Source organism: Enhydra lutris, unplaced genomic scaffold (assembly GCF_002288905.1).
Source record: "Enhydra lutris kenyoni isolate GAN:26980312 unplaced genomic scaffold, ASM228890v2 scaffoldscaffold13, whole genome shotgun sequence".
NCBI classification, from domain to species: domain Eukaryota; kingdom Metazoa; phylum Chordata; class Mammalia; order Carnivora; family Mustelidae; genus Enhydra; species Enhydra lutris.
The window spans coordinates 5,318,658-5,344,855 of NW_019154097.1; the positions used below are offsets into that span (position 1 = coordinate 5,318,658).

Below are 26,198 nucleotides of genomic sequence, written 5' to 3' on the forward strand. Positions count from 1 at the left end.
CCCCACATCAGCCTCCCTGCTCAGCGAGAAACCTGCTTCTGCCTCTCCCACTCCCCCTGCTTGTATTCCCTCTTTCACTCTCTCTCTCTCTGTCAAATAAATAAATTTTTAAAATCTTAAATAAAAAGATTTTATTTATTTATTTGGTAGATAGAGTATGAGCAGTGCGGAGGATCAGAGGGAGAGGGAGAAGCAGGCTCCCCACTGAGCAGGGAGCCTAGCACAGGACTCAATCCCAGGACTCCGGGATCATGGCCTGAGCTGAAGACAGACACTTAACTGACAGCCATCCAGGCACCCCAAGATACAATGCCTTTTTACTCCAAGTATTTCACTGTGAGTAGCATAAAAAAACGAGGACGCTCTCTTACATAACTGTCATATAAATATAAAAACCAGGAAAATAACCTTGATACAGCTCTGTCACTACATGTAAACCTATTTGGATTTTGCCAATTATCCCAATAACATCTTTTATGGGAGGGGCACCTGGGTGGCTCAGTGGCTTAAAACCTCTGCCTTTGGCTCAGGTCATGTTCCCAGGGTCCTGGGATAGAGCCCCACATGGGGCTCTCTGCTCAGCGGGGAGCCTGCTTCCATTCCTCTCTCTCTGCCTGCCTTTCTGCCTACTTGTGATCTCTGTCTGTGAAATAAATAAACAAAAAAATCTTTAAAAAAAAAACGAATCATCTTTTATGGGAAAAGATATGGTCATGCATTGCATTTATTGACTACCACGTCTCTTTTACTCTCGTTTGGCATGGAGTAACTCCTCATCTTTGTGTTTTATGATGCTGACATTTTTCAAGAGTGAAGTAGGTATTTGTAGAATATCCCTCACTTTGTGTTGGTCTGATAGTTTCCTCATGAATATATTCAGGTTATGTAATTTTTTGGAAGAAATTTGGAAGGGGATGCCTGGGTGGCTCAGTCAGTTAAGCGTCTGCATTCAGCTCAGGTCATGATCTCAGGGTCCTGGGATCGAATCCTGCACTGGGCTCCCTGCTCATTGGGCAGTCTGCTTCTCCCTCTCTCTCTGCCTCTCTCCCCACTCCTGCTCACTCTCTCTATCAAATAAATAAATAAAATCTTAAAGAAAAAGAAATTTGGTAGGAATACTGCTGAGGTGATCTGCTGTTCTCAATGAATCACATCACTTTTTTTTTTTTTTTAATGAAAGTCCTTCTTCATCACTCCCATCCCTACTCCCCTCCAGAGGACAATAACCTCTGTTTTTGATTGATATACATCCAGTATTTTCTCTGTGCACTTACATACACACATATCCGTATACAGACACATGTATATCCTTTAAAAATATACCAAAATGAGTTTATAATACACATTTTGCTGTGCAATTTGCATTTTTTTCACTTAACCATATGTCTTGGATATCTTTCTATGTCTGTATATACAGAACCATCTCATTCTTTAAATAGCAGCATAGTTTTTTTGTGGGAGTGTAAGATTTTGTTTATTTGAGAGAGAGAGAGAGAGTATGAGAGAAACAGTGTGTGAGGCAGAGTGAGAAGGGAAGTGTGGGAGGGGGAAGCAAACTCCCCTCTGAGCAGGGAACATGGCTTGGGGCTTGATCATAGGACTGCGGGATCACAATCTGAGCTGAAGGCAGACGCTTAATGGACTAACCCACCCAGATGCCCCCAAAAGCAGCATAACTTTTTAAAAAGTAGTATAGATATAGCCTTGTTTATTTTATTCCCTATTCCTTTTTTTTCCTTTTGGTCATCAAATGATCCTTTGTTGAAATATTTTCCTTTGTAGTTTTCAACTAGCTGGGCATTCCACTGTACCACTATTGACGTCATCTATGATGTCATGAGGGTGTGGCCATCAACACTGCAGCCCACAGACTGAGCAGTCCCTAGGATCTCTTTAATGGTTCCAGAAATTTCTCTGGCTAAAGATTGGTGTTGCATCTGTTGGGCAATGTTGACAATCTTATCAAAAGTGTAATTTCCACTGTGCTTAATGTTTTTCTGCTTCTTTCCATCTCCTGGTGGTTCCTTGAGGAATCAGGGAAGAGGCAGAAGGTACCACTTCATCCTGGGCCTATCTGCTCTGAATGGTCAGTTTCACTGTAATTCCAGGCCCTTCCTATCACTAGCTGCCTTGATGATGTCATCACCAACCTTTTTTGGAGACAGCCCTGGGGCAATCTTCAGAGCCAGGGCAGAGGTGATATGAACTTCCCCACCAGTGTGCCTCATGTATTTGACTTTGATCCCTTTGGGGTCAAACTTAGGTGGCATGGTGGAGGTGGCTGGTGTTGGATAAACCTGATTTTGGGAAGACCGAAGACAGTTGTACCTTTGCCTCCTCGGAGCAAAAGCCAGAAACTATTGTATTCCCTACTGATGAATATTTGTGTTATTTCCATTTTTTCTATCACAAACAATCTTTGTACCTACCTTTGAAGACATAGCTAGTTTACAATTTTGATGCTTCAAATAGCTCCCCTCAAAGGCTTTTCCAGTTTGTACACTAATCTACTATGCAGGTGTTTGTTTGCATTTTTCTGATCATTAGTGATGTTAGATACCTCTAATCATAGTTCGTGGCCATTCAGATTTCTTTCATGAATTGCTTGTTAGTGTTCTTGGCTGTTATAATGCTGGATTGCTGTTTTTTTGCTTGCTTGTTTGTTTTTGTTTGTTTGTTTGTTTTAAATTGATCACTTATTTGGCCTTTCCCTTAGCAGAGGGAGGCTTTCTCCACTTCTAAGCCTCCAGCTGCTCCCTCTGCTGTGGTCCCACAACATGGTTCATACTGCACCCAGGCCTTCATTTAGCAGACATTCCATACAAATCCACTCATTCCACAGGTGTTCTTTGTGAGCCTACTGTGTGCTTGGCCTTGGGCTAGGTGCTGGGTATGGAGATAGCAATAGGCCACACAGTCTGCACCCTCACACAGTTTAGTTTTGAAAGGCAGCTTTGGGCATAGAAGAGAGCATGGGTTTTGGATTCAGACAAGACGTGAGTTTGAATCCCAGCTCTGTGATTTAGAACAAGTAACATGATCTTACCAAGTTGCAATTTCCATAGTAGTAAAATCTGTTAACATCTCCCTTGCAGAGTGAGGATGGGAGAGAGGACAGTGTACCTGAAGTAGCAAGCAAGGGCCTCTTGCATAGTAGGCTCTCAGTGAATGAATAATCATCTAAGGACAGCTGTTAAACGTCAAAATGAGGGCACCTGAGTGGCTCAGTTGGTTAAGCAACTGCTTTTGACTCAGGTCATGATCCTGGAGTCCCGGGATTGAGTTCCACATCTGGCTCCCTGCTTGGCAGGGAGTCTGCCTCTCCCTCTGACCCTTTCTCCTCTCCTGCTCTCTCTCTCAAATAAATAAATTTTTTAAAAAGATTTTATTTATTTATTTGTCAGAGAGAGAGAGTACACAAGCAGGCAGAATGGCAGGGAGAGGCAGAGAGAGAAGCAGGATCCCCGCTGAGCAAGGAGCCTGATGTGGGACTCCATACCAGGACCCTAGGATCACGACCCGAGCCAAAGGCAGCCGCTTAACTGACTGAGCCACCCAGCCGTCCCCAAATAAACAAAATCTTTAAAAAAATATTATATAAGAGGTTAAAATGATTAGTTCTAAGAGATACTAGGTATTACCTATTAACTGGAATAAGAGAAAGGAGGTAGCTCCCCCCTCTGCTTTTGGTGGGGGTAAAGATGAGTAATATGTGACACTGTCCCAGGCCTTGCTGTAGAATATCCCCTATCTTGTTGGCCCTCCATAGCAGATTTCTGCTTTGTCCTGGACCCTCACCCCAATATAGCTGTTCACTGCTGATGCAATATGCCATTGTCTTGGGGGAAAACAGGTGTTTCCTTCCTCAAATAAATGGGCTCTTTAGAACATTCTCTGTGAGAGAGGCTTCAGGGTATTTTGCATACCCTTTTTTCTACTCATGATCTCAAGCAGTGTGGACTAGAGACTGTGGGAGGTGGAAACAGAACGACTGTGTGTGTGGCACAGGAAGAGACTCAGAGACCTGGATTATAGACACAGCTGTGCCTCTGCTACGTGACTCCTGGCATGTATCTTCCTTCTTGGCTTCAGTTTCCCCATGACTGCAGTAGGAGACTGGAGCAATCGAGTCCCCCATCGGCTCCCTGCTCAGTGGGGAGCCTGCTTCTCCCTCTGCCTCTGGCCCTTTGGCTCTCTGTCTGACAAATAAATAAATAAAATATTAAAAAAAAAAGTTTTTATTTATTTATTTGAGAGAGAGAGAGAGTTCAAGTGCATGAGCTGGCAGGGGCGGGGTGGGGATCCCAGCTGAGCGGGGGATCCCAATGCAGGGCTCCACCCCAGGACCCTGAGATTATGATCTGAGCCGAAGGCAGATGCTTAACCTACTGAGCCACCCAGACACCCCTATATCCATCTTAATGTCGTGGAGCACAACACTGCATTCCACTTTTCTGGGATCATGACATGGTTTCCCCACTGATCTGACAGCTGGTGGATTCACACCTAGTTCTTGGTTTCCTAGAGCCTATGGGGCCTTAGGTTGCCTTCATTTCTCTAACATCTTTAGTGAGTGCTTGCTGTCTGCCAACTACTATGTTAGCTGGTAAAGATACGAAGATAAAAATGTCAAGGCTTTTGCCTTCAGGGAGTCCACAATTCAGCTGGGCGACAACAGGAAGGCAGACACAATACAGCTGCCTGGATGGAGATTTGTCCCAAGTGTAGGATAGCCCAGGGCAAGGAACGCAGGTTCTGTCTGGCTGACTTGGAAGGTCTTCCTGAAGACCCAGGCTTGAGCACAGTAGGGTGAGTTGGGGCATATTAGAAAGACAGAGAGAAGGGAAGTGGGGGGGTAGTAAGAATGTCTTCTGCAAAGTTACAGATGTGGGAGAGCATAGTGTCTTCTGGCTACTGCTCAGGAGGCAGAAGTCAGCTCATGAAGTGCCCTTTTTGCCATCCAAAGGACTACAGGTCTTATGACATAACCTAAAGGAGGTAACTAAAGCATTTTGAGCATGGTAAAGTAGTAAATCTTTGTTGAATACATGAGTAATAGTAGGATGATTGGGTACAGTAATCAGGAGCATTTCCTAACCTTGTGGCCCAGGGCAAGTTCCTTAACCTCTGAATCTGTTTCCTTTTTTGTGAAATGGGAATTCAAAATCAACCTCAAGGGTCACCTGGCTGACTTAGTAGGTAGAGTGTGTGACTCTTGATCTCTGGTTTGTGAGTTTGAACCCATGTTGGGTGTATACATTACTTATAAATAAATAAATAAAAATAAAAATCAACCTCAAAAGGTTAAAATTTGAGTAAAGGTTTTATATATAATGCACTTATTAAGACTGGCACTTGATAAAAGCTTAACACATTATTTTTTTTAGAGATATCTTTTGTTCTACACCATACATATTACCTAAACAATTTAGGAATCTCTTTGACCCCTTTTTTTTTTTTTTTTTAAGATTTTATTTATTTATTTGAGAGAGTGTGCACAAGGGCAGGGGAGAGAGCGGCAGAAGGAGTGGGAGGGAGAATGTTAAGCAGACTCCTGCTGAGCTCAGAGCCGCACAGAGAGCTCAACATCAGGGACCCTGAGATCACGACCTGACCTGAAACCAAGAGTCAGAAGCTCAACTGACTGTGCCACACAGGCGCCCCTCTGTGATCTATTTCTAAGCATGTTTCCTCTTCTGCAAAATGGTTCCTCCAATCTTACCTTTTCATTGTAACCTGTAACATTGTAATCATAGTGTTGATTAAAATTTCTAATTATTTTTCTGATTACACTCTTAGGCTATATCCAAATTTTTTTTGTTTTCCCAGCCAGACTCAGGTCCGGGAGACCAGAGACTAAAAAATTTACCACTATATTCGCAGAAGAAACAATGTCAAGCTTATCTTTCAGCACTATTGCCAAGGATCAATGAGGGATAAAGTGCTTTGTCATTATGTAAAGTTGTACAAATGGGTTTATTATTACTAACTATTGAAATAAGGCGTGAGAAGAGGAACTGAAGCCAGAGGCTTGTTAACACAATCTTGTAGCCTCTGGAGGCATACAAAGGGCAAGTATTAACTTCAATCTTTGGCAAGAGTGCCTGGCTGGCTCAGTTGGTAGAGCAAGTGACTCATCTCCCAGTCAAGACCCAGGTTAACACTAGAGCTTACTTAAAAAAAAAAAAAAAAAAAAGAAAAAAAAAAAGGGTGCAGCTCTTCAAGGTTCACAAAGAGTTAAGTCTAATGCTTCGAATTTTAGGGAAAAAGCCAGAATCAACCCCAATGCGAATTAAATTCAACTTCAAACTAGAGGTGGAAAGGACCTGCCTAAGGTCACCTAGCGCTAGATGCCAGGCTCTGTCAAAAAGGTTTCTCATTGGTTGAAGAGCCCCTGCGGGCTAAGAGACGCGCCACCAGACCCTGCACTCCTACCCTACTTTGGTCTCAGTTCGTCTCCCACGCCACGTGGCACAAAGCGGGTGCCCCAGAGGTCAAGCAAGGAGGAGGTGGAGCCCATCCGGAAACCAGCTTAGGGGCATCATGGGAAATGTAGTTTTCTTTCTGGGAACAGAAAGGGTGACTGTTTTCCCCTAGTTTTGACTACTGAGAAGCATCTCCTGCGTGCAAGTCATGCAAACAAAGTGTTCCCCATTACAGATGCAGCCCAGGTATCTTTGAAAGAAGCCACGAAGGGGAAGGGGCAAAGCAAAGAAGGCAAACCAAAAGATTGTCGGAGGCGGGGAAGAGAAAGGGTTAACAGTTATTACGCACGCGCACAGAGGGCCCGTAGAGTGGGCGGGGACGGAAGACGACTCCCGGGAGCTGTGTTTTCCCCGGAAGTGCCTTCCCTCCTCCCGGGTCCGCGCGGACGCTGTTTCCTTACCTCATTTGTCCTCGCCCCTCCCCGTCCCTCTACGCGTTTTGGTTCCTGGTTGGTGCTTCCTGGTCGCAGCCGCGGCAGTGAGTATGTGTGTGACGGACCCCCAGCCACCCGCGGCCGGGGGATCTCTGCCTGCCCTCCGTCTCTCCCGCTGGGCTATGGAACTAGCGCGTGTCCCCTCGCCGGCCTCCGTGTCCTTCGTCTTACCCCCGCTCAGGGCAGGGTGCAGCTCGTGGCCCCTCAGTCGTGTTCTGCCTCACGCGGCTCGGCTGACCGGCTGGGATGTTCGCTTCTCCCTATCCGGCCAAGGGCGAGGTCGTGATTCAAAAAGCTCTGGGCGCCCATGGCCTCGGTGGGGGTGGCGTTTCTGCCTGTTATTCCTTCTCCCCTCCCCCAATTCCCCTGTTTTTTGGGGGGGAAGCCGGTCAGCCCATTACACGCGTAGGTCCTGCCGCCCGGAGGGAGCCCGGCGTTTGAGGACCGGACAGTCCCAACTCCAGCCTCTGCTGTCAGAAGCAGCAGCTACAGCTGTGGGACCAGAAAAATTTAGGGAATCGTGCCCCTTTCCCCATTTAAACAGGGATATTTGGAATGTGTTAACTAAGATTTGCTTTATCCCTCACATTCTGTGACCCCGCAGTTAACTTCCAACTTTAAGAGCTGCAGATGCTGTGGGAAAACTGGGAAATCAGCAGGCCTCGGCTCTCCTCGCGGCTCCACTTCTGACTCGTTGGTGACTCTAGGAATCCCTTGTTTAGGCTGAATTTATCTCTATTTCAGATCACAGGAGATCTTTACTCTCAGTGAATAAACAAGCTTTTCAGAGCCCGTTTCTCTAGGAGAGCGTGCAATTTAGTGACTTTTTCAGGCCCCTTCCAAAGCTCTTGACTTTGTGTTTTGAATACTTGTCTGTCAACAATCAAAGACTTTGAAGTGGGCTGTGTGTATTTCAGACAGCATTAGGCTTTGGAGACGGTATTGCTGTTTTCCAGAATCTGAGGGTAGGGAATGAACTGAGGAAGAGGGAAAGTCAAGATTATAAAATAGCCACAAGGCTAAGGTACTGTGTAGTTAAGAAGGGACTGAGAAAGGTGAGGGAAGTGTTTAGAGATCGGATTTGTTATCATAAAAAGATTGTGTACTAAGAACACCTGGACTTGTTTGAATAAATTTAGCATAATACTCTCCCACCAATATCTTGTATTCTGTCTTCCTTTTTTTTTTTTTTTTTTTTTTTGATGAGCTATGTTTTGCACATTTGGTTCCCTACCACAGTCAGATTTGCTTCCAAGTGAAAATCATATTGAAGAATGGACAGAAATTTTAATACTAAACTCAGTAGTGTTCCCAATCTGTCCCTGTCAGGATAGCTCACTAAGAGTATGTCAGAAATTTTAAGTTGAAAATCAGCTGTCTATTAATCAGTTTCCCGTGAGCATTGGACTTAAAATCAAGCTGTAAATTTGATTTAAATCTTATACCTATGTCATCAAGAAGAAACATTTAGGCCAGAAGTCCTTTGAAGGGAAATAAGAGCAAAAGGCTCAATGACCAATTGATATATTGTTAGAGCAGAAGTATTGGCTTTAAAAATAGCATAGTGAAATCTGAAAGCTTAAATAAGCCTTAAGTTGTGTAGTTTAAAAATTTTTAGTGAATGGGAAAAAAAACCCCACTTTTGATGGTGAAAGCCTTTGCAGTTATTCTGTATAGCTGTTTTATATTTGCTAAGCCACTTAAATCTAAATAAATTTCATTCTCAAGCTGGTGTTGTAGGCTCTTATATGAGAACTACCTTTTTTGGTCCTGGGATTGGTATATTCTGAGTATCAACTTGCAAGGTTCTTGGATAGGAAACTGACAAATTCAGATGTATGCTTTTCCTTTCAATTAAAATGCCTCTTTCATAGTTTTTACACTCTCCTGGAAAGTGAAATGGATATTTTTAAGGTAAATTTAGATGTTTAAGGCCAACACAAATGTAACTTTGAAGGAAGGTTTTGTTGTTTTTTTTTAAATGTTTATTTGAAAGTATTTTGGAAAATTCAATGAAAAAGTCTTAGTGAACACTTGGCTGAGAGCCAGGGGAATGTGAATCTCTCCTACCTATGTTAATCAGCTGCATAACCTTAAATAGCCTTCCTTATCTCTTTGGATCCTAATTTCCTTATGTGAAAATTGAGCAGGTAGTATGAGATAATCAGAAAGGTCTCTTTGAAACTTAAAATTTTGTGGCTCTCGTAAGGACCTCATGTTACCCAGTTAAGTATGCTTGAGAATTGTATGTAATGGTTAAAAAAACGAGAAAGTCTTCTGGTTCAAGACATATATATTTATTTCATATTTGCCCTGCGAGTACACATTTAAATTAAATGCATTTGAATGTAATTAAAGTAGTAACATAAACATAAACCAAAATAGCCCCAGGCAAACCTTAACCCTGGCAAGCATAAGCTACATAAAAAGAAGAACAAGTTATGCTGAGCACAATTTTCAAGTACAGAAAATACAAAATCCTCTTAAAGGCCAAAGGGGCTAAATTGTTAAATTCATTTTTCTACATTTCAAGGAAAGAGATAAACCCCTAGACCCAAGGAAGTCAGTTTTTATTATATTTCTGTAGTTTATTTTTGGCATACATTCACAGGTGTGCCCATGGCTCTTTTCTTAATCCCTTTCCTTTGGGATGGCTCCAAGAGTAGTACAAATTTGTAACTCTGTAATTTAGCTCTTTTAATTTTTTCTGGGCTGCACTGGAATTATGTTATTTATGTTTTATCAGTATGGATCCAGTGAGGATTTTGAAGGAAGTATAATTCCTTTGACTTATTTTAGAATTAATTTACCTATTAAATAAAAAGGAAAGAATTCATCTTTTATTTGAATTTCTCTGAGGCTAACATTTCAATATAAACTGATAAATGCTATGAGCATTATTATTCAGACAGCCACATTTAAGTTGTGTGACAACAACAGCATAGCAACCTAAGGACAGTGCAAGAATAGAACAGGTGTATTGTAGCTTTTAGAAGAAAAGGGCATTAAAAGTTGGTTTCTTTCCTCGATACCTTTATTGGGATATAATTGACAAATAACATTGTGTGAATTTAAGGTGTACATCATGATTTGATACATAAAATGACTACCGCATTAAGATTAGTTAACACAGCCATCACCTCACATATTTTCTTCCTCTTCTTCCTTTTTTTCCCCTCAGTGAGAACATTTTATTATTATTTTTTAATTAAAAAAAAAAAGATTTTATTTATTTATTTGACAGATGGATCACAAGCAGGCAAAGAGCCAGGCAGAGAGAGAGGGGAAGCAGGCTCCCCGCTGAGTGGAGAGCCTGATGCGGGGCTCAATCCCAGGACTGGAGATCATGACCTGAACCGAAGGCAGAGGCTTAACCCACTGAGCCACCCAGGCACCCCAGTGAGAACATTTTAAGACCTACTCTCTTGGCAGATTTCAAGTATACAGTACAGTGTCATTAACTTAGAGCGTAATTATCATTTTTACTCCCAGCTTTATTGAGGTATAATTGACATAGAACACTGTGTAAGTTTAAGGTGTATGATAAAAGTTGGTTTCTTTATTTCTCTAAACAACAACAAAAAACTCCAGCATGATGGTAGTGCATTTTTGGCTCTTGTTCATTTGGTTCTTGGAGTCAGCTGGTTGTATTACTAAAACTACCATCAGAACACCCTGACATTTTGGGCAAAGAACTGGTAAACTAAGAACAGCTAGTCTTTCTAAATGTGTATAGCTAAAAAGGAAGTGGAAAGAGTAAATTGTCATTGTTAATTGTTTTTTAGGCTGTCCCTGATTTTTGAACAAACATGAGTTATTTTTCCAGAGCTCTCATTTTGATCAATATTATATCAGTACCTAATTGAAACATCTTCTGTGTAGATATTTGGTTGATGATAAGAGAATAGTGGAATAGTTGGAGACAACTGTGAAATTCATCCCACCATAATTTCCATATTTTAGACACATTCTAGATTTATTAGGGCTGAAGAGCCAATGCTAAATGATATTGTTCATTTATTTATTCATTAATTCATCAGACATTTATGGAAGTCCTGCTAAATACCAGTTACTCTGCTTGGCTTTGGGAATCTGTTGTTTAACAAAGTGCATATAGTTTCTGCTCTCCTGGGGTTTGTGATCGGTTTTTGTGAGACATTTACACTGATTAGTAATTAGAACTGTAGTGTTTTGAAAAGCCTATAAAAGGGACACAATTTAGTCTGGTGGATCAAGAGAAGCTTCTCAGTAAAAGGGATGTTGAGGTGCCTGGATGGCTCAGGTCATGATCCCAGCGTCCTGGGATTGAACCCTGCATCAGGCTCCCTGCTCAGCAGGGAGTCTGCTGCTCCCCACACTTCCCCCTCCTTCCTGCTCATGCTCTCTTTCACTATCTCTGTGTCTCTCACATAAATAAATAAAATACATATATGTAAAAAAAAGTGGGGTGCCTGGGTGGCTCAGTGGGTTGAGCCTCTGCCTTCGCCTCAGGTCATGGTCTCAGGGTCCTGGGATTGAGCCCCGAGTTGGGCTCTCTGCTCAGCGGGGAGCCTGCTTCCCCCTCTCTCTCTGCCTGCCTCTCTGCCTACTTGTGATCTCTGTCTGTCAAATAAATAAAGTCTTAAAAAAAGACAAAAAGGGATGTTTAAGCTGAGTAGAAGGGTGAACAAGATTTAATATGCTCACAGTAGGGAGGTAAAGTGCTCCTATAGCTAGAAGTTTTGCCTCAGTTTTAGGTCCTTAGTATGTTTTTCATACACATCTTTATTGCTAGTACAAAAGTAAACCAAGGTTTATCAGATATTTTTATGTATTATTTTAGTCAAGGATAAAAAGATCATGAGATTAATTTTTTAATTGACAATAGAAATCTGCACTAAAACAGTAAATATTATGATTGTTTCGTAGTGGATTTTAATCAAAGTTGAAGTAATATTCGCATGTGACAATGCATACCTGAAAAGATGAGATGCAGAACCAGAACCAGGGAAGAGATGAAGAATGGATGGAATAATGAGAATGACTTAAACTATTCTGGTGATTTTTCACATTTTAGAGAAAAAATTGGTGTCTGAAGCAGTGGATCAACCTGTCTTTCCTTTCTAGCATACATGCAAAATATGCTATTTCCATTAATAACTACCACTCAATTTGTTGGAGTAATTTTCATTTGGGAGGGGTGGGCATTATCAGAGCAGGTCATAGCAGGATTTAGAAATCCTCAAAAAAAGAGTACTCTTAAGAGAAAAAGGTATTTTAATATTTTATTGAGAACAATGATGGCCTTCACAGAAGTTAGCTCTAAGGTGATATCATTATGCATTAAACAGGCATGATCTGAGCTTTTAAAATATATTCTTTGTATGATTTTCTCTTTTACAGCATCAAGGTTACTGACTTCCCATGATGTTTGGTGGTTATGAGACCATAGAAGCCTATGAAGATGACCTTTATCGTGAAGAGTCATCTAGTGAACTGAGTGTTGATAGTGAGGTGGAATTTCAGCTCTACAGCCAAGTTCATTACGCCCAAGATCTTGATAATATCATTAGAGAGGAAGAATATGAAGAGAAGAACTCTGGGAATTCTGAATCATCCAGTAGTAAACCAAATCAAAAGAACTTAATTATCCTTTCAGATAGTGAGGTCATCCAGCTATCAGATGGGTCAGAGGTCATCACTTTGTCTGATGAAGATAGTATTTACAGATGCAAAAGAAAGAATTTTGGAGTCCAAGCAAAAGAAAAGACCGGAGGTCCTCCTGCCTCTCTTCATTCTAATAAGTTGACTGATAAGAAATGCAAGAGGAATATTGAGAAGCCTAAACCTGAAGAGATACCGGGTACAATCAGAGAGGTTATGATTATAGAGGTCAGTTCAAGTGAAGAGGAAGAGAGCACCATTTCAGAAAGTGATAACGTGGAAAACTGGATGCTGCTGGGATGTGAAGTTGATGATAAAGATGATGATATCCTTCTCAATCTTGTCGGATGTGAAAACTCTGTAAATGAAGGTTAGTATCATATTGGCTATTTTGAAAAATAATACCATCTTTAATAAGGAAGACTGCTTTTCCTAGACAAAAGACCAATAGGGTCTGCTCCATTTAATTCCTCATCTTTTGGTCTTGTTTTTTGGCTTGTTTCTCATGAGACTCTTACCAGTGGCTGCTCTAATGGTGGTCTGTCTGAACATCAGAAAGAGTATGTCAGAATATCAAAGACGCTCTGCTTCTACTGTAAGCAAATTCATAGCTGCTTCTTCCTGTTTGGCTAGAGCCGGTTCTGGACCTGAAATCTTAGTCCCCTCTCTTTCTTCCTGGTATCTCAGGTGAGTACTGCATCCGTCTCAGACGTTGGTCCTGTGCTCTCATTTGGCCAACTCTATTGGGACTGCCTCTTCCTAAGTGATTTGCTTGGCCAGGAGTTAGCCAGGCAGCCAGCATGGGAAATGCTTGATATACTTAGAATATGGAATTAGTATTGAGATTTTAGGAATTCCATGGTTAAGATGGGAGACTCTGAAGAGCTGTAAGTCTACAGTAAACTGCAGGAGGAAATGGAAATTCTTAGAACCACATCATTCAAGGATTGAAATTTTGGTGTGGACTTTGTATTCTCTCATAGTCTTGATGCTTAATTCCTTTAAGAACTCCCTTTAGTTTTTCTTACTATATGCCTAATGCCTGGTCTCTTGCAGTAGTTTCCTAAATGATCTTTTACATCTTCCCTGCACAATATTGTTAAACTAGTAGTCTTGAAATGCCCTTTTACTTATAGTACTTTACTGTGCCCCAAACCTTTAATAGTACCTACTTGTTCTCAGAGGAAATGATGACATTGAATATAGGTTATGCTTTGGAGCCCCAGTGACTGACAGACCTTTTTTTAAGGATACAAACTTTAGGTTACCAGGCCATAGGGTTTCCTAACTACTTAACTTTACCCTTGTGGGAAAGCAGCCACAATACCTAAAGAAATGGGGTAGGTATTCCAACAAAATCTTATTTACAAAAACAGGTGGCTGGCTCAGTGTGTCAAAGGCCAACCCTGAGAAGTTGACAGCAAAAGGAAGAAAAGAAAGAGAGTGGTAGTTAGAACACAGAGTGGAATTAAGTAAAGTTTTATCAGAGTAAGGTAGATCTGATAATGTTTTTATTTTTATTTTTTTTTAATATTTTATTTATTTATTTGACACAGAGAGAGAGAGAGAGATCACAAGTAGGCAGAGAGGCAGGCAGAGAGAGAGTGGGGAAGCAGGCTCCCTTGCTGAGCAGAGAGCCCCATGTGGGGCTCGATCCCCGGACCCTGAGATCATGACCTGAGCCGAAGGCAGAGGCTTAACCCACTGAGCCACCCAGGCGCCCCTGATAATGTTTTTAGATAGACAGGGGCAAGGAGGGGGGCAATTTTGAAGGATAGATTAAACCTGTTTGTTGGATTGGGACAGTTGGGGCCAATTAAGAGATGGGATCAGGTGTGTATGTCTGAATTAGTCTTTTTTTTTTTTTTTTCCAAAGATTTTATTTATTTATCTGACAGACAGAGATCGCAAGTAGGCAGAGAGGCAGGCAGAGAGAGAGGAAGGGAAGCAGGCTCCCCGATGAGCAGAGAGCCCGATGCGGGGCTCAATCCCAGGACCATGGGACGACGACCTGAGCCGGAGGCAGAGGCTTTAACCCACTGTCTGAATTAGTCTTAAAAGGGAAGAGACACATCATTAACTTCTAAATCATCAGATATTTCTAGAGGTAGAGAAGAAAGAATAAATTCAGATGGGTTGCAGATGAGGGAATATATGAGGATGTGTTTGATTTTCTTAGGAAAATGAAAACAGAATTGGGAGTGGAAGTGGGCAGAGGGTACTTAGAAGCTTAGAGTGTGGAAAGCTTGTTTGAGTCCTTTGGGGAATACTTCTAGACTGTGATTCCCAGTGTTTTGAAGATGGTAACCTTTTTAACTTCACAGCAATTTGTGGGCCCCCACATGATTGTAGTTATAGTTCTAGTATTTATTAATTGAAAAAATGCATATTAGCTACTATTTTAGTATTCTTTTACGTGATGGCGTTTTATTAACCACAATGTCTGTACATCTGAAAACTAGTAGTACGTATATATGTATATGTCTTTATATAATGCATGCCTCTGGGCACCGACTGTGGTCACCAATCATGCAGGTTCCCAGGAGTCTGAAGCTCATAGTTGGGAAATCATTATGCCAACAAATCAATAATAGGTTTACTTAGAAGTGGTATTCAGTCCAAATTGCAACAATATGAGCTTGTAATGAACTCACTTTGAAGGATTTCATAACTTTTTCCAGTAATATTTGGCAATCTGGAGCAAGATTATGGAAACCAAATGATCTAGGGCTAGGCATACCATCACAGAAGGTCCAGAAGGTCGAAAGCATTTAGCCCAATCTTTCTCTAAATTGCCTTCTCCTGACATCACATCTAGCTTCATCAAACATTAACGTGTTCATGATGATGAGCCATTTTTCTTGAACTCAAGTTTTCCATGTCCACCGTACTGATTTTTCCATTTGGTTATCTTACTGTCATTTCAGACTTAATACACTGAAAGGTTTGAGAAATTGAAATGAAATGTTATTTTTCCACAGAAAGAGGAGGAGTTTAACTGAGAAGTAACAGTAGAACTAGGGTTTCTCAGGGCAAAATGAAAGAGATTGGTGAGGAGTAGTGAGAATGGGCTAGAGGGTGGCTGAACCATATGGAAATGAGGATTCTAGAAGAAAGGGAATGGTAGATTTAGTCAGGTATGTGTTACAGGAGTGAGGAAAAGAAGGTTGGTAATTAGGTATATAAAGAAATCTCTGGCAAACAGTTTTAGTGTTTCATGTTATAAGTAGAGAATAAGAAGCATGTTTGTTCTTGAACTGCATTTTTGGAGGAGGGGATATTTGTGTTTATTTTTATTGAGGTGAAATTAGCATAACACAAAATTAACCTTTTTAAAGTGTTCAGTTTATTGGCGTTTAGTACATTTACAGTATTATGGAACCAGACCAAAGGAAACCCTGCTCTCATGGAGCTCTTTATTCCTTCTTCTCCCAGACCCTGGCAACCGCTAATCTTCTTTCTGTTTCTGTGGATTTACCTATTCTGGATATTACATGAAAATAGAACCATATAATATGTGACCTTTGTGTCTGACTTCTTTCGCTTAGGATAATTTTTGGGAGGTTTGTCCATATTGTAGCATGTATCAGTACTTCATTCCTTTTCAAGGCCGAATAATATTCAGTTGCATTGTTATACCACATTTTGTTTATCTATTCATCTGTAGATGGACATTTGGGTTATTTCCACCTTTTGGGTATTATGGATGGTGCTACTGTGAACATTCATGTATAGGTATTATTTGAATACCTATTTTGGGTATATACCTAAGGCTAGGATAGCTGGGTTTTCTTTTTCTTTCTTTCTTTCCTTTTTTATTTTAGAGAGAACATGAGTAGGGGGAGGGAGGGAGCATGGGGGAAAGAGATAGGCAGACTCCCCCTGAGCTTGGAGCCTGACGTAGGGCTCGATTCCACAATCCTGAGATCATGACCTGGGCTTAAGCCAAGAATCGGTTGCTCAACTGACCAAGTCACCCAGGTACCCCTAGTATAGCTGGGGTTCATGTTTCGCTTTCTGAGGAACCACTAGACTTTTCCACAGTGGCTGCACCATTATACATTCTCACAGTAATTTATGAGGGTTCCACTTAACTGCATTGTTTTTAGCAATGACTTGTGATGTTGCATATTCTATTTTGATGTGGTGGTATGCTCTTTGTTATTTCTTACAGTTTTTTCTCTTAGTATTTTGGTTTTTATACTTGTTGTTTATGTTGGCTTATGTTTTTCTAGTATGGCTTTTATTTTATTTCTTTTTAGAGAGAGAGCAGGTAGGGAGGGGCAGAGGGAGAGGGAGAGAGAAAATCCCAAGCAGGCTCCATTGCCCAGTGTGGGGCTGGATGCGGGACTTGACCCCATGACCCTGAGATCACGACCAGAGCTGAAATCAAGAGTCGGATGGTCAACTGACTGTGCCACCTAGGTGCCCCTCTAGTATGGCTTTTTTTTTGCATCAAATTTTCCTTTATCTTTTCATCCACTTAAGAGTTTGTAAAGAAACTGATTCTTATAGCTGTTCTGTTAAAGTTTAGTGTGTATTTGTGTATAAATTTGTAACACCTTTTCTGCAACATTAGTAACATTAGTAATAAGTAACATTAGCAATTAGATGCAAGACCTAAGTAATTCTGAGTAATTTTTGATTCCTTGCATTCAGTGTATATTCCTCTTAACATACTGAAATTTATCCCTTTGCTTCTAGGATTTGTTTCTTTGTTCCAGCCAAATCTAAACAAATTGTGCAATTTTGCTGATTAACTTGCCCAACTCTTAAAACTCTGACATATTCAAATATATATCTCCTGTTTTATATCCTTGGTCTGCTAATGCCATAATCCTGTTTCTTTTTAGTTAATAAGCAATATATTCTGTACTGATGTTTATTTGAGTATGGTCTTACTCTCTCACCATTATTATCCTGTTCGTAAATAGATCTGAGTTCAGTTTATATAGTAGTCTTTAGAGAGATTTCTTCATGTTGATGGAAATTTGTAGAAATTCTGACATACTTTTGAAATGATGTTGTTTAACCATAGCAGTAGCTATTTGGTATACTGCTTCTCCTCCTCCCCAGACCCTCAGACTATGGCATACTTAAATTATCAGTCTGATAGGAGAGATTATAGACTCCTTGAAGGCAGGTCTTTTCCATACTCACAAGTTTCCCTATGATATTTAAAGTAATTCTTTGACATGTATTTGTTCTGTATAAATTGCTGAGTGATCAAAATATTGGGCATCTACTCTGTAGTATACACAGAGGGGATTTAAACTGATAGAAGACATAGTTTTAGCCTTAAATGGCATTGTGTTTCATTGAAGAGACAGAATTTATATAATATTTATAGAATTATTATTTAAATATTTATTTATTTTAGTGAGAACACTTGAGTGTGTGTGGGGAATGGGACAGAGGGAGAGAATCAAGCAGGCTCGCCACTGATCAGGCATCCTACTACTATGCAGGGCTTGATTCCCAAGAGCAAAGAGATCACAACCTGAGCAGAAAGCAAGAGTCTGATGCTTAACCCACTGAGCCCCCAGGTGCTCCTGTAATATGTGTGTGTGTATACACACACATGTATATACTAAAAATAAGCTGATACTAAGAAGAAGCGAAGTAATTTATGGAAGTCTCTTCTTAACCTTGGGAGGTAAGTGTCTTAAAGTCCTGATGATAGATGTAATTGAAAACTTAACACTTTATAAAAAATAGGATTAGTGAATTTGAGGTAGTAATGAATGAATGAAGGACTATATAAGTACATACATATTTCCCATTTACTATCATTAAATTTGTAGTAATGAGTGCAGAACCATTCTTGTTCTGTGGAAACTTCAGACCATCCCCCATTACTTAAGTTTCAGTGAGAGGCATACACATTTTATTTTCTTCTTAATACACGGTCAGGCAGATAGTACATTACTTGGAGGCATTTTTTCCTTACTGTTCTTCCTCTGAATGTTTGATACTTTTCTGATTATATGATTTGATGTTCTTTTTATTATTTTTTTAAGATTTTGTTTTTTACATTATTTCTGCACCTAGTGTGGGGCTCGAACTCACAATGCTGAGACCAAGAGTCACATTCTTTATTGACTGAGCCAGCCAAGTGCCCCTGATTGAAGTTTCTTTTAAAGATTTTATTTATTTAACAGAAAGAGAGTGAGTGAGAAAGAGAACACAAGTGGGGGGTGGTAGGCAGAGGGAGAGGGAGAAACAGGCTCCCCACTGAGCAAGGAGCCTGACGTGGGGTTCAGGATCCTGGGTTCATGACCTGAACTGAAGGAAGACACTTAACTGTCTGAGCTACCTAGCCACTCCTGATTTGAAGTTCTTGATTAGCTTCCTGAGGTTCCATTGAGCACTTGTGGATGTAACACATAACTTGCTCAGCCTACCCTTCCTCAACTAATGATGAGGGCTTTGCTTATAATAAATTCATGCCAAAACATTGGCCCTTAGTCCCAATTTTATCTGGCTCTCAGCTTTCTCTACTGAGGGATGTAGGAATTTATTTCTAAGTTCTAGACTTCATTTCCTTCACTTTCTTTACTCTTTCCTAAGGCTTCTTTGTATAGCAATGCCTGCACTGCATTTGTTTTCCTTTTTGAAATTCTCACTCTTGGGGCGCCTGGGTGGCTCAGTGGGTTAAAGCCTCTGCCTTCGGCTCGGGTCATGATCCCAGGGTCCTGGGATCGAGCCCCACATCGGGCTCTCTGCTCAGCGGGGAGCCTGCTTCTCCCTCTCTTTCTCTCTGCCTGCCTCTCTGCCTACTTGTGATCTTTCTGTCAAATAAATAAAATCTTTAAAAAAAAAAAATTCTCACCCTTTAATTTCTTTTATTATCTCCAGTACAAGTGACTTAAAATTCTCATATATTAGAAAGGTAGATCTCCTGGTTGAAGAAAGAGATGCACCAAAGGAAATCAGCGTGTTTCTTAATTTGTGAGAAGGATCTCAAGTTTGGGGAGGATTATTACATAAGATTGCCAAGTAATGGGGAGAGACAATAAGTGCTTTAGGAATTAAAAATAAGCCACTTATTTTCCTGCATAAAGAAGGGATATTAATAGCTCTAGAAGTAATTATTAACTTTTTGTTAGTTTTTTTATTATGGAGATTTTAAAGTATATGAAAATAGAATGTTGTATCGGACTCAGTGTCCCATAAACCAACCTATGACTAATCTTTTCTCAATTATAACTGCCTGTCCCTGTATTATTTTGAAGCACATCACACCCATCATTTCATTCATTCATACATATATATGTGTGTGTGTGTGTGTGTGTGTGTGTGTATGTATATTTCAGTGTGTATTTCTGAAAGGTAAGTTCTTAAGAAACATAATCACATCCTGATCATATCTAAACAAATTACCAATGTTTCTTTTATTATTAAATACCCAGTTGGGGGCACCTGGTTGGCCAGTCATTTAAGTGTCTGACTCTTGATCTGAGCTCAGAGTTGTGAGTTCAGGGCCCACATTGGGCTTCAGACTGGGTGTGGAGCCTATATTAAAAGGGAAAAAAAAAAAAAAAAAAAAAAGAACCCAAGAAGGAAAAACAAAAACCCAGTCAGCATTCAGATTTCCCATTCTGGCTCTCAATTTTTTTTTCTTATAGTGTATTTGAATCAGATCCATTTATTGTAATTGATTGATAACTTAAGTGTCCTTTATAGGTTCCATCTTTTTTTTTTTTTCTCTTTTTCATCTTCCTTGTAATTTATTTGTTGTATTAACTGGATTGGTTGTCCTCTAGAATTTTCTGTAGTCTGAATTTTGTGGTAATGTTTAACATATAATTCTTTGCCCTCTGTGTTTTATATGACCTGGTAGTTAGATCTGGAAGCTTGATTAAATTCAGGTTTCTTTCCCTATGATTATGCTATAAACTAGAAACATGGATAGTTCATTTGTTTCATTTTGCTTTGGATATGTTTATTTTTCAGTATCGCCTTTTACAAATTTAATTTGTTTTATAATTAGTAAAATGTCTGTAAGATTCCACATTTAAGTCAACAAGACAAGGTAAAATATATTCAGAGAAGTCTGTCTTCTGTCCAGTCTTCACCCTATTTTTGCTCTTCCCCTTATGGATAACTGTTCAGAGAAAATTGATGGTTTGTTCTTATACTAAAAAAAAAAATAAGCAACTATGTATATATCTTGTATTCTTTCTCCCCTTCCTTAAACTCTACCTTTTTTTTTGCTCTACCCTTTTTTTCCCCCCTCTCTGTAACAGTATAGCCTGGAGATCAGTCCATAGTAGTATGTAAAGATATTCCTCAGTTTTAGGACTGTGGACTATTTTTGGGTTGTCCACTACTCTGAGCTAGATACATTAGGTATATAACAAATACATTTTAGAGGTGAATGAATAGTAATTTAAAATATTTTATGAATAAAATACTTACACAGTCTTTCAAACACATATGGAATAGTCTAATTGCACTTTCACAAACATGCTTTTATACTTATTCCTGGTCTTAATGTTTGTTTCTCATTTAGTAATTTTGGAAAATTCAGATTTAGTGAAAAATTAGACTCAGATTTTAAAAAGCAATAACTTTTGAAGAATGAAGAATATAGCATGTTGAAGAAGCTGTATTAATTCCTAGTACGTAACTGTTACGTTATAGAATTTTACATTAACGTAGAGCTCATTCAGTATTACAGTTTGACACATTGCTGCTTTAGTTCATCAGCATTTGGCACATAGTGGATAATCTAGTAAATCTTAGGTGAATTAAATTGAAGTCCTACCTTTGCATATAGAGTAGTGCTCTTTACATCATACTACCACATGAAGTTGAAGTGAAATTACGGCTTGATTGAAGTGAAACCACAGGTTTTGAAATTGAAGTAAAATAATGGCTTTCAGTGACTTAGTACAGTAAGTCTTTTATATACATATATATTTTTTAAGTCAGCTCTACCCACAATGTAGGGTTCGAATTCATGACCCTGAGATCAAGAGTTGCATGCTCTACCAGCTGGGCCAGGTGCCCCAGTGTTACAGTTGTTTTTGTGTCAAGTCCCTTTACTTCCCCAAAATATGCATATAAAAGTTTTGGGTACAATTTCAGAGGATAAAGAACTCATCTAGAGGTAATTGCAGGATCCTTGGCATTTATTGAGCACTTAACCAAGACTTGATAAATAATTAAAATTTGAGTAGAGTGCGTTATCTGTATGAATTTCAGTTTTTCAAATTGGTCATGTTTTATTTGATCTGGATCTTTTACAAATGCTGCTTTTTTCTACCTGGATCACTTTCTACCTTGCTTGATTCCTACTCATCCCTTGGGTCTCAGTTTAAAGTTTGATTCTGAATGAGGTTACCTACAGGCTCTTAATCAGTTGTAGTTATTATGTCTGTTATAGTTCCTCAATTGAGTAGCTGTGACTTTGGGTAACTTAATCTCATTATTGGTAAAGAAATAATTTTATTAAAGTTGTAAAGATAAAATGAGACAATGGATAGACTAAATGTATAGAAAAATGTTTGGCTAAACTCTTCCAACTATAGGATGATTTTGGCAAGTATGGGCATATAGTTTCCACTTGGTGTTTTGAATGGAAAGTTCTCAGCTTTTTTTGTGAACCCGAGTGCTTTTGAACATGTGTCTAGTATGGCACTTAAATAAATTTTATTTGATTCGGTGACATTTTAGTTAAACTAAATCTAAAATCTTAATATCTGTCCAATAGTTCCTTACTGGATGATACATGCAGTGTACAAGTCATTATACCATTTAGGTGTTGGGACTCAAGAATTGCTATGTAGTCCCTACCTTTAGAAGCCATAAAATGCCTGACAATATGGAAGTTTCACTGTAAACCACAGTTAAATACATTTCTACAAATTTAAGAGATGCTCTAGCACATTTCAAAATCATTTCCAGATGAATGTAATAGACTTAAAAAAAATCATTACATGGATAGGCAAAGTACAAGACCGAATTGGAAGGTAGCCCTTTTGAGCTGTGTTTTGAAGAATGCATAGAATTTTCAGTTCAGGGTAAGTGCAGGGAGGAAGAATAGAAGCTGAAAACCCTCGTAGAAACTCAAGACTGTATGGTACCACTAATGCTAAATTAATAGTTTAGTATGTGTCTGGGTATGATTAAGTATTTAATAGCATGTCTTTTTAGAAACTTCCTTAGCCTAAATGAGAGAGGGTATTTATGTTTTGTATACGTTTTTTGTTCAGAGTGCTGTTGGAAGATTTTTTGGTCATTATTTTGTTCCAGTGTTTTCCACCTGTTTCTTGTTTGTATATCTCCCTTTCCTTTAAAGGAAATTGGATATTTTATATAATTTTATGGCAGGTAGAAAAATTCTCTCAAATGGGCCAGGTGTTATAAGGTTAGTCAGCAGACTAGACCAGCCCTGTAAAGCGTATATTTTATGCAGGACTGTTCAAAGTAGAGCATGCCTTAAAATAAAACTTTGGCTCCTCATAGCTTGTGTTCTTTACCATCTTTTATCATAGGGAAGGAACACATTCTGTTCCTTCTGTTAGTTTGGGAACATTAATAAATTAGATTTTGCCTTCAATAATCTTCAAATCTTTAAGGTGGTGTCCTTGTGTCGTTGCCGGCCCCCCCCCCCCCCCCCCCCCGCTTTCTGCATTCATCAGATAACAAGTCAGCTTAATTTCAATAAATACAGTTTCTTTGCCTTTTAGGTCATAAGGGTGGGTTGCCATTTGACATATTTCTCATTGATGTATAGTTTAATTTCTGCCTTATAATTGAAAAATGGCCACATGCTAGAGTTCCAGTGACCGAGAGCATCAAGGAGCTCCCTCCCTGATGTTTTCAGCTTTTGTAAGCCTGTACTACACAATTCGTAAAGCTGCTTTTGAACTGTGTCTCTGGTTGTAGCATGTCACCTTACACTTAACCATTGTAAGGGCATCTTTTTATTTAATTTCTAATTAACATAATGACTTGAGCTGTGTTATTCACTGTTCCATGGTGAAGTTGTCATAGGGAGAGAAGAAATAAAAATGTTCAATTTCAACTTTACTTGTGAATGGAATGAAGTTTGAAAGCCTTTTTATGGCCATTGTTCAGCAGACTGAAAATCTCATTAGAAATTCCAGAAATGCTAAGGCAGTTTTGGGTTGGATTTTAATAACATTTTGGAATGTTGATATTGTATGTTGCTTGCTAATTTCTGTGATTTCGCTTTTGATCAGCAATTTAGGTATGCATTCTTCCAAAGTCAGTTTATGACTTTTAGTCTAAATTCATTTACAGTAGCTTTTCTTTTCAACAGTGATAAATACTTAGGAAGAGAATTAAATTTTACTCTTTTTTTGACATTTCTTTTAGAAACCGACTTGATTTTCATATAAGATATATTAAATTTATTAGAAACCGCTTAATATGAAAATAACATGTATTTATTGAATGAACAACCTAGTTTAGTTGCCATTCAAATATTATTTATCAGCTACAGTTTTATATTTTTGGGGGGATTGGAGTAACATAAAATTAGATGGACAGGCAACATTTCCATTTTTTATCTACAAGTCATAGGAACTTGAATCTTGATGTCTGGGTGGAAATGTAATTTTCATATAGCTGTTTGCTTTAAAAATAATCTATTGCATGTAGTGATCACTTGTGTAAGAAATGAGTATAATTTATATAGTTTATTTTTATGGTCAGAAAGTAAATTTGATGTTAACTGCATATGATTAGACTGTAAAACATTTTTCAAAAGTACAGAATGGAGAGCATTTACTCTTTTTTCCCTTGTAAAAATAAAGACCATTCATGTCCCTAAGTAGGAGATCCTGTTTTTAAGACTCTGCTAAATTTTTATTTAATTTCAAAGTAATTTACTCATCTCTTGCTAACACTCTATTGGTTGTTAACACTTAATGAAATAAAAGTGTTGAGTTAATGGAAGTTTTTCAGCCAGAAATTTTTACATTCTCAATCATTGTTTATCTTTGTTTTGTTATACATTATTGTCATGGTCAAGTTTTTGGCATTTTGAGTTACTTGCCAAATTGTTGTTGATTCTTCTGATAATAAAGAAATACTTTAATTGAGCATACACCATGTGTAAGGACACATTTTCTTTTTAAATTATACAAATATACTTAAGAATATGTAAAGGAATAGATTTTACTTGTTTTTTTAGTGTTTGAATCTTGATCTGATAGCATTAGCTCTGGATAGAGACGCAGTTCTGGGGATAAAAATTATTTTTGTAATATAGATTTGGATCCAGATATAAATGCAGTGTAATAATAGATTATTTAAAAGTGATTCTTGCCTGCCAAATACATAATTTTTATTTTTATGACATTTTTACCTTAGAATTTCAGCTTTGACGTAGTTTTGAAAATTAGTTAACCATGTACTTGAGAGCATCTACTGTTATCCTCATCTTTTACAAATACATTTTAAGGAAGACAGTATAATTCTATAGTGAGAAAATAATCCCCCCCCTTTTGCCTAAATGTAGACTTAATTTGTAATTACCTCAAAATGAAAGAATGGCTGTTTAGAGCTGTTTATTGAGGGTAAGTGTTTTTATTGGCAATTCCCTTGAAGTACATAGGTCACATTTGATTTTGCTTTGTAACTCAGTAGTGTTTGTAACAGAATTACCTGCTGTAGGGAGAGAAAGCCTAAATTTCTGGAAAACTTTTTAATACTCTTTACATTTGTAGTTAATGAGAAATTCTAAAGATGTAGGAAATAGACTGGTTATGACTGATAAATAAGTTTTTTAAAGTAATTGAAAAATTTTGTTTAGAAAAGTCAGGTGAGAGGAATTCAGGACATGGAGGAAAATGGCATATAAATTTAACTGAATGAGGGAGGTTTTAAAGAAAAAAATGTGCAACCACAGTGATTCTGTATGTTACTCCTTATGTATTAGTCATTAATTAGTGTTAAGGATCTGATTTAAACAAAAATGAGTTTTTGGTTTTATTTAGAAATAGAATTGCTTTCCACTTTTAAGGAGGATTTTAATTGCCAAAAAATTTCATTGTTCTAATAAGTACTTGAAAAATTACCTCACTCCCATAAGGTCAATATTTTGCTCTTCATTCCATACCTTATGTTTACTCTGGAATTTTGGTTTGCTTTAAAAATTATATAAAGGTTTTGTGGGAGAATAAATGTGACTTAAATATTGCCATAAGTGTGATACTTTAAGCTGGTATGATTGGCTTTTATGTATAAGAAATACTTCCCTGGAAAGGTTCATAGTATTCAATCTAAATATTTCTGGATAGGTGAATTACTGGTTAAAATCTATCAGGTCCTAAGTTGTGGAATACTTGTATTGGTTCTTAATACCATGACTATCTTGGTTGTTGTAGAAGTCCCTTAGTTCTTCTGTTTGAGATGTTGTAGTTTGGGAAATATTTTTTTACTTCCAGATTTAACTGCTGAAACGTGATGGATGTATCATAGATAATCTAATTTTCAGACTGTTTTGGTTAAACTAACTTTGACATATAGTTTTTTGCAGGGCAAAGAGGAGTTGTGTTCAACTGTGTGATTTTGCCACCACTTAGGTTACCATCAGAAGGGTCTTATCTCTGACTTTTCTTCCTTTTGTTAAATTTTTAAATAGTTTTAACATTTAAAT

The 26,198-nt window shown here is 38.6% G+C and overlaps 1 protein-coding gene and 1 pseudogene across 2 annotated transcripts in view; one reads left to right on the forward strand and one right to left on the reverse strand.

Moving 5' to 3' along the window:
- Positions 1–1,785: 1,785 nt before the first annotated feature.
- On the reverse strand, positions 1,786–2,333 carry LOC111146380 (annotated as a pseudogene).
- A 4,561-nt stretch (positions 2,334–6,894) lies between these two features.
- Positions 6,895–26,198, forward strand: part of LOC111145802 (zinc finger CCHC-type containing 7) — a 254,470-nt gene continuing 235,166 nt past the window's right edge. Inside the window, exons 1-2 of one of the 2 annotated variants that reach the window (XM_022501033.1) lie at positions 6,895–6,963; positions 12,302–12,932. In XM_022501033.1, coding sequence (XP_022356741.1) covers positions 12,323–12,932 — 610 coding nt within the window. In that variant the 5' untranslated portion in view covers positions 6,895–6,963; positions 12,302–12,322. Of the gene's footprint in view, positions 6,968–12,301; positions 12,933–26,198 lie in introns of both variants that reach the window. The other variant, XM_022501034.1, reaches the window with a different exon arrangement.